A 9,382-nucleotide genomic window follows, 5' to 3' on the forward strand; every position below is an offset into this window, starting at 1 on the left:
TTTCAATCCCTTCCCAACCAGGCTGCTTAACATATCTACAACAGTCTGTCTTTAACAGTAGTTGCACTAGAGTCTTTTAAAGTACCTCTGATCAAATGTGTTCTTAAATCCTGTATGTCACCTTCGCTTTGACTCCCTTGAGAGATCAGTCCCCAGTCACGTGTGTGACTTTCTACGTAAACATTGGTTTATTTAACGTCATAGCACAGGGACAGCACATCCTGTTAGACATTGCCCACAAGGGGTCAGTGTCACACTCTTTGTTGAAACTGCAGATTAAATGCAATATAATAGATTTATCAGAATTGTCTACTGTCAGTTTCAGGCCCAAACGTTCTTCTAATGCTTTCTCCTATACTGGTAAAACAATTGGAAGATATTTTTTTCCAAAAACGGAAACATTTGTCAAGTTACATGAAACAACTTTCTTAGTGGTTTGGATATTGACCCAACGATTGTGTGTAGTGTGTTGGATTTGATTTTAGACTGGTATTCTGGCAAAAAAAACATTTATATAATTTTAAAATATGTTTTTAACAAAAAACTGGAATAATTGAAACTCACTCAAGGTGTAAAAAAACCACACATTTTAATGATGCAGGCAAGTTTGAGAACATTTGATTTTAAACAGCTGAAAATATAAATAAAAAAATATCAGTAATTCATAGTGGGGTGATGCCAGAGCACTTTATTTATATCTAACTGTAACAAGTCTTTATGATAGTGAGTTCTATAAGGGAGAGAAGTTGACTGGTTTCACTTATTTCAATGGACTTTGAAAGACTTCCAATACATGTGTGAACCGGTGTCTCCTTCCAATGTGGTCCAGACAGAGGCACGACTTTGTGAAAGTTATAATAAAGAAAAGAAGCAGCCAAGCAATCAGTGGTACCATTTAGATTGAAAACAATTAAGCATACTCCCATAAATATCTCTAAACAGAGAAATATCACCAAATGAGCAGTTGAGGCAAGAAGCTTGAGTCCAAGAGGTCGGACTCCTTTTTTCCTGAATGTTTTATCTTTACCCTTCGTCCCAATATCTTATTTTCCTTTGATCAGGAGAGCATCAAGCAGCAACTGTAATCATGTGCTATCCAGCAATAGCAAAGATTATAAGTCCGATAATGACAAGTCCTGCTACCACTCCTATGCCAATAAACACAAATTTCATCTTCTTGTTCTGCCATCTTTCCTTTTGCTTCACCTGATGGCTGGTCTTTTCAAACTTTTTACTCTGTGAAAAAATAAAACACAATGAGGAGATTACATTACGTTGTGTAAATGCTTACATGACTGATATTCATACACATATGCCAGGATACAACAGTATAGGCCCAAAGTCAACAAACTAACTTGTATAAGAATTCATAAGACAACTTACTAAACATATCTAGTGCATGAAAGACATTTTTCTATGGATCTTTTCTGATACTTACTACTTACCCATTTATAATGAACTATAAACTGAACTTCAAAGGCAATTCTGTAGTTTTCATGCATATTATTTAGAGTATACTACTATCAAGAGTACATATAGGGTATACATTTTCAGACATTTCTCTACTTTGCCTTTCTTTAAGCAATTCTATACATTTTTTGTATATTAACAATGGATGACCCGACTACTTTAGTCTGCCCACAGATCAACTAAAAAAGGTCAGATAATTTTCGCATTGCCCCGTTAACCTGTGTTACGCTGTTCTTATAGTTCAGAGAAAACTAAATAAAAAAGCTGCTGTTTGATGCTCACGGAACTTCAACAATGGACCATATCACATGTGATGTGAAGTGAGCTGTTTGTAATGATGAACCCACAGAAAATGATCACCCAACTCTGCAGTTTCTTGTGTTTTTCAGTTTCTTGTTGTTGTTTTTTTGGTCCTCACCTTTTTCATACACAACCTGCTCAGTACCAAAAGGCAGTCAGACAAAGTGGGGAATGGGGGGGAATTAGCAACTGAAGAGTGAGTTATTACCCTCTGGAATTGTAGGAGAGGAAAACAGCGCTAAAGGAAGTGTGTCGAGTGCTACTTACTAATTCCACAGATGTCTGTCTGTCTTTCTGTCTGTCTGTATGTGGAATGCATATTTCACAAACTTGTTGATCATAGACAACAGTTTAACTGCAAGTAAACCAGCTAGAATGAGTGCAAACCATAGAGTGTCCAGCACACAAACAATAAAAAAGTGACAGTAAATTGTCAACTGTTTGAAAAGGACTCACTAATGACAATTCTAAAGTAGACTCAAGAGTATATCAAAGAAGCAGTCTTTTTTTAAATTATAATATATTTATATATTACTTACTATACGGAAAGGGAAGATAAAACATAAATTGTTAAGAGCATTATATTTGAAAATAATTCAAGAAGTCTCTGTCTGTCAGAGATCTTTGTGGCAAAGCTTTAGGGTTCTGTGGACTGAGCAGCTCTTTACTTTCAGCGGCTCAATTACTGCAGGTCACTTTTACAGTTTCAGAAAGAAAAGGTGCAGCATTAACAAAGGCAAATTAAACAATCCACTCCAAACAGGCAGGTTTAGAACAGACACTGCACTAGTTAGACTTAAATAATACATTTCTACATAATGACTCCTGTATTTAGAGCTGGTTCTTGCTGCCTCCAACAAAAGTTTACACAATCTTGACACATTACTACTGAATGAACTTGTTATAAACTGTTGCAATATTTGAAAACAATATTCAACCAGCATTCATAACATTAGCGTTTATTTGCAGCCATGGTTCTAAACATTGTAAGTGGGTCATTCCGTGCTTTGTGGGTAGCAAACTTTGCTTTTATCAGAGTCCTCTGCTGGTGGAAAACCTCTTACATAAGAGTCAGAAAAAAATAATAAAAAGGTGGAGATGCACCACAGTGAGCTAAAAGATTCTGTGGGGAGCTGCAGCGTCTGATAATAATTATCTGTGGGTTTGTCAATGCAAGGGACCCACTCAGATCCCATGTAGTCAATTGATCCATTGTAATGAAAGCAAAATGTTGATTGGTACATCATGGGGCCACATTTCTATGGTCTCATTAAAAACTTCCTTGAGTGAGACTGAGCTGAACATTAGCTTGAGAGCTGCGTTCCCAGTTTGACTGTTTCTTACCCATGTTATCTGAAAGTGTAACAAGGTCGTTCTTAAAATTAAGAGTTGCTGTTTTGGAGAACTGCTCAACAATGTGATATAACACAGGCTGAATGGGCAATGTGGGAATGATGTGACCTGCTTTCTGACCCCCGGACGGACATTTGTCTCGTGGCATGTCCTGGACTCACTCTGTCATACCCAGGGAGACCAGCTCACTTCATTCATCTTAGGCAACAATAGGAAATACCTTTCTAAAAATAGCACCATAAAACACAATCAGGATGTAAATTGTACATTTGTTTTCCTCTCCAGCTCCACCTAAAGTGTATTTATAGACATCAATATGATATTTCCTGGTTTCAATCCCTATACCCTATAGAAATGGCGTGTTTGTGCAATTTGCTCCACTTATTCACCTTATCCATCCAACACAGAGACTTCCACTTAGTTTAAATAATGTTGTTTTAATCCTCCCTGCATACCCCTTCCAGCAGCACATCAGCCCTATCCTCCAGTTCACCCAGTTTGTCAGATCGCTCTTCAGCCTTGTTCAGGTTATCCAGCATGATGACCTTCACCTCCTCCACCTCGTCCTGGGCCTGCTGCAGCTGGTTCGTCCCATTTGCCTGTCCAATCAACACACGCAGAGTAAATTCATCTGGCAGCCTTTTCACATTAATTTACATTGTCACATTGTTTGGGCTTTAGTGAAAATAACACACATATTGGTCATTTCTTCCGTTAACACCCAGTGCCAGCTATGTGTTTCATGAGAGAATTTCCCAGCCGCCCGGACGTGACATATTTTATGCTATAGTATAAACAGAGGAAGTAATTTAACAATGACTGCCTGAATAGTCATTAGTACCTAAAGTCAGGAGAGTTATATTGATTTTAACAGTTGTTTTTCTAAATCTGTCTCTTGTAAGCCCGTCAAAGTTCTTTTTTCATGTCATCTGTACCATACAGAACAAGTAGCTCTGGATAAAATAATAAAATACGTGCATTTTTTTGTGCTACATAGGACATAGATTTCAACTATATAATAGTGTGGTTTGGATATTGACCCAATGTTTGTGTGCAGTGCGTTGGATTTGATTTTAGACTGGTATTTTGGCAAAAAAACATTTATATAATTTTAAAATATGTTTTTAAGGAAACAATATGGACAAAAATAGAATGTATGAGAAAAAAATTGAATAATTGAAACTCACTCAAAGATTTAAAAAAAACACATTTTAATGATGCAACTGCAAGTTTGTGTTACATTACTCTTTCCCATCTGAAGCTAATGATTGTTCATATTTACCAAATCCATCAAATTTGTGTTCTTTTCTGTCCTCTTGTACAAACACTTGTCTTTCCTCAAATCCTAGTTTAACTCATCAGGTAACATGGATTCTGTCTTCATGAAGTCAGCTTGCTGCTCCTCTAAAGGGCGCTGCACTGGAATGTGAACAAGTATGTACAAGCAAATACGACAACAGTAGCAGCATAATGATGTCTGGTAAAAACATCAGTAATTCATAGTGGGGTGATGCCAGAGAACTTTATTTATATGTAACTGTAACAAATCGTTATGATAGTGAGTTCTATAAGGGAGAGAAGTTGACTGGTTTCACTTATTTCAATGGACTTTGAAAGACTTCCAATACATGTGTGAACTGGTGTATCCTTCCAAAGTGGTCCAGATGAAGGCATGACTTTGGGGAAATTATAATAAAGAAAAGAAGCAGCCAAGCAATCAGTGGTACCATATAGATTGAAAATACTTAAGCATACTCCCATAAATATCTCTAAACAGAGAAATATCACAAAATGAGCAGTTCAGGCAAGAAGCTTGAGTCCAAGAGGTCTGACTTTTTTCCTGAATGTTTTATCTTTACCCTTCGTCCCAATATATTATTTTCCTTTGATCAGGAGAGCATCAAGGAGCAATTGTCCTCATGTGCTATCCAGCAATAGAAAAGATTATAAGTCCGATATTGACATAATTCCTTTTTCCTTTCTTACTTTATAAACAAACGTAAATTTTGTACATATTTTGCTGCTTTTTGGACAATGCACAGTGGAGTTAAAAAATAATTCCTGTTTCATGACAAATCAGTAGATGGTGCTATGACCCTGAGTTAATATTGACATATGGAGCTGTTCAGGCCGGGACACTGATCATGTGACAGAATTTTGGTGCTGATTGGACAATGCACAGTGGAGTTATGAGAACTTCGTCTCCTATGGGGAAGGATCAACCTTCACCGCACATCAATGTTTACACGTTTTGAGGAAATGTCATAATTCTGACCATGGTCCTATGACTTGTCTGAGCTAATTTGGGCTGTATATTGTAAAGCAGCCAGGAGCAGTGCATCAAAGTATAAAACATGTAACTTCCTGTCGCCAGCAGGTGGCGCTGTGACGATGAGTCAATATTGACATATGGATCTGATCAGGGCGGGACTGTGATCGTATTAAAGAGGTTTGATGCTATGACAATGCATAGAGAAGTTATAATAAATCCATCTTTTTTTGCAATCACCAAACTTTGACGCCATACCATGGTCACACCGTGTGACGAAAACTCACAATTTGAGTTAGTTTTATCTCCAAGGAGTCAAGATGACACTCACCGAATTTGAGGTTGATCTGATGAAAGCTCTAGGAGGAGTTTGTTAAAATACACAATGTGTAAAACAAAATCCAAAATGGCTGACTGTTGCCTTAATCAAATTGGTGCCGGGCACTTTTTTTCAGTTCGGTCAACGAATTTCATGAAGATCGGTCAAACCAGACGGAATTCCTGTGTTTTAGGGGTGTCACTTTTGAGCCATTTTGCCGCGCCCGTTTCGAATTACTCCAGAATACACACGTCTTCATCAGGCCTGAAACACCCGCGAAGTTTGGTGACTTTTCGAGTATGTTCAAGCCTTACTAAAAAAGCGATTCATTTTCCTAACTAATCAAACTAAAAGCAATAGGGCCTTCGCACTGCCGGTGCTCGGGCCCTAATTAGTGTTATTAGCTCTTTTTGGAAATGATGTATTATATCTGTATTTCGTTCATGTTTTCTGTTAGCAAAATATTTTTAAAAAATTGTTAAATTCAAAAACAGACAACTGAAAAAAGCTACCTGTACTGACATGTCTTCCTGAAGAACGTCAGACTGACATGCTGTTTTATAAACACAGCAATAATCTTGCAGTGCATTTTGAAGTCGTAGCACTGTGGCCTGTTTCTCAAGTAGATGGAAGCAAGAGTCCATTCATATGTTACTGTATGACTCAAATAAGAATTATTGAAGCATTCCTAAAGAAAATAGAATAACAGCCAAACCGGTTATGAGACATGAAAATAATAAAGTGAAGTAGGACATGTTTTCCTACAGTTATAAAGATTACGATCTCGCAGCTGTTGACAAAAACCTCTCAGTCTGCTGTGACGATAAAGCAGCACAAGAGGACAACTGTGCACGTAAGCTCAGCAGCAACTGTGTAGGTTTGACCTTGGAGTAATTAATAACCTGACAGTTCTCCGTCACCTTTGCTCATGAGCTAAGTGAGGAAACCTGCATCTCAGAGGTTAACAGGAAGAGGAGAGCAACAGATAGAGAAAAAAACACAAGAACTCTCTCAGCATCTTGATTTGGTTAATAATTCACTGTCATTTCCTGTGAAGGAAAGGTCTTTACATACAGGATGAGCGACATCCTGTATGTAAAGGATGAGCGACATCCTGTATGTACAGGTTCACAGTCAGATTGTGAAGCAGGCTGAGAATTGTCTTGTGGACGACTGTTGAAACATGATTGACAGATGCCCTGAAGGCCCATTTATCTCATTCTGGACACAGCAAGTCGTCAGACTGAACAATGGTCAGTGTTTAAAAATCCGCCGACTTTGTATTAACACAGGGACTGCTGCCCCTTCCAGTTCCCCACCGTCCTTCCTTCCTTCCCTCCCTCACTCCCTCCATCCTGCCAGCGTTAATGTAGGTACCTGGCATTAGCCAGGGAAACCCCACCTACACCACATAATAGCTTGGTCATTATGGTGTAGTATGTGTGGTACTTCATCTGATTTGAACAACATTGTTAATTCATTGTGCCACCATCCTTCATTGGTAACTTCATAAAGCCATAATAAAAATGGTTTCACTGTGAAAGGATAACAACTGTGAGAGATGATGCAGAGGAGACAATAGTTATTATGTTATTAAAATTAGTTATAATAATTTATCTACCTTCTAATTCCACAAACGTCTGTCTGTATACTGAATGCATATTTCGCAAACTGTTCATCTTATCAACTTCATACTTGGCATGTGTAATGTAAATTATATGAGAAAGTGCAGTGGCGAGTTTGGTACGATTTGGACATGTGATAATTTACATATTAATAAACGTTGGCTAAACAAGCAACTGCCGCTCTGTAGCAGTCAGTGGGGCGTGACAATGACAACAGGCAGTCTGTGGACCGAGTTGAATCTTCTTCCACATCCTCGAGTAAACTACAGCAGTGGTCAGCACCTGGCAGCCTGCGGTCTAACAATATCGGTCCCGTCGGATCTTTTTGAAAGTCAGCTTCAGTCTAAGAAAAACATTGGCAGTAAAATGTTCATCGCAAATAAACCGGGTAGGATGAACACAAAGTTTTCCAACGTCACTTTGCGCCAAAGACACAAAAGTGACAGTATACTGTAGAAGTGTTCTAGTGTTGTAGGAGGACTCACTATACGCGTTAAGACAGCACAAGCAAACAGCCCATCCAAACAGACACCTGCACAATGTTTATTCAACTTATTTGCATGTGTTTGATCCATCACTTAAATACTAGTCTTGCTACTTCCTGATTTAGATCACACTCTATTTAAGTAGTCAATATGATCACACAGCCAATAATACCTTTGTCTGATTAGAACTTTTTTGTGTGTTGCTTTATACTGAAGTTATGTGTTCTATATTACTCTTATTCCTCAGGGGGATTTCCACCTGTCACAAAGCCCTCTCTCACAAACAGTCTTCATTAACTGAAGGAGTTGACAGCAGCTACAGTGTCTCCTGCCCCATGTGTGCAGTAATATTACCTTACACGACTTTTCCCCACTGACTGGGCTCAAGTCGTACTTTGTACCGGAGCAGACTTTCCCCTCTCCTCTAATATAAACTCATTCATGTGTAGATTAACCCGGAGCAGACTCATGTTTACTCACCATGTCTGTGGAGTCTGTCGCTGTGCCTGTGTTCGAAGATGTCACCGGATCCAATGCATTTAAAAGTGCGACCCCGGTCAACTTTAGAAACAGGAAACGCAGTGAAGCAGCTCTGCGCGTCTGCACCTTCAAGCGAGCCTGTGCCCCGTCCTGCGCCTATTCTCCAATGTGCTCTTCTTAGAGTCCTCTTCTCTGTGTCCTTGTCTCTGCGGCCCTGTCTCTGCGTCCTTGTCTCTTACTGTGAACTCACTTTCACTTTCCAGAGCTCCCTCTCTCTCCTTCTCTTTTATGGACGGGGCCGTCTGGAGCCGACGCGTTCACGGTATTCCCGGAAATTGTACAGTTACCAAAAGTGATTACGTGACTCACGCTGGAGTTGTCCTGGCCGCTGGAGCTGCTTTCAGACAGGGACTTAACAAACTGCTGCTTCCACTCTGTTCACTAATAAGTGATAGTAAGAACCAGCTTATAATACATTATTAGGTGTTTGGTGTTAGCATGCTCCTGTCTGTTTTCTGGTTGCTGTACAATAACTATATGAGTACCTCTGTTTTATATAAGTAATATACAGGTTTATATATATATTTAATGTTCAGATGATAGAAAATCATTATAGCTGGTTAACAGTAATGTGTTTAAATACAGGCCAACTGACTTGCTGAGGTCTACAGTATTATCCAGTGAATGCTTTGTCAGGGATTTCTGTAAATTGCCATGAGCACAGGAGGTTTGAAGATCTGTTTGTGAATCCACTGGTGACACATTCTCTTAAAGCTCCAAATGCAGAATAAGGATAATATGTGATTAGAGAAAATTTGTAAAAACACATAAGAGAAGCCATAGGTGGAGGTGTACACAATACAAAAAGTACACAGATACTACTGGCAACTTTCGATGTTGGAAGCTAAAAGTGAACTGGGCACATACTTGCACGGGATCTGGGAGTGTTCCTTGGTTCACCCATTCTGGTGCGAAATATCTGAAATATTTGAATTGGCCAGGTTCAGCTTCACCATTAAACCCACATTTCTGTCCCCTCAGTGACAGAGTAATAATATCCAATACAATGAATATCAAACTC

At 38.9% G+C, this 9,382-nt stretch overlaps 1 protein-coding gene across 1 annotated transcript; it reads right to left on the reverse strand.

The window, feature by feature from the left end:
• vamp5 (vesicle-associated membrane protein 5) lies at positions 1-8,584 on the reverse strand. Its single transcript, XM_034595132.1, has 3 exons — positions 8,302-8,584; positions 3,579-3,722; positions 1-1,236 (listed from the first exon to the last, which is right to left on the reverse strand). The coding sequence occupies exons 1-3, from the start codon at positions 8,302-8,304 to the stop codon at positions 1,093-1,095; spliced, it is 291 nt and encodes a 96-aa protein (XP_034451023.1). The 5' UTR covers positions 8,305-8,584; the 3' UTR covers positions 1-1,092.
• Positions 8,585-9,382: the final 798 nt, after the last annotated feature.

The sequence above is a fragment of the Hippoglossus hippoglossus genome, chromosome 9 (genome assembly GCF_009819705.1).
Source record: "Hippoglossus hippoglossus isolate fHipHip1 chromosome 9, fHipHip1.pri, whole genome shotgun sequence".
In the NCBI taxonomy this organism is placed as follows: Eukaryota; Metazoa; Chordata; class Actinopteri; order Pleuronectiformes; family Pleuronectidae; genus Hippoglossus; species Hippoglossus hippoglossus.

Coding starts and splice junctions, on each gene's coding strand:
- vamp5 (XM_034595132.1), bottom strand. Junction 1,237..3,578: donor CTGATGTGCTGCTGGAAGGG/GTATGCAGGGAG, acceptor ATTTTTTCACAG/AGTAAAAAGTTTGAAAAGAC.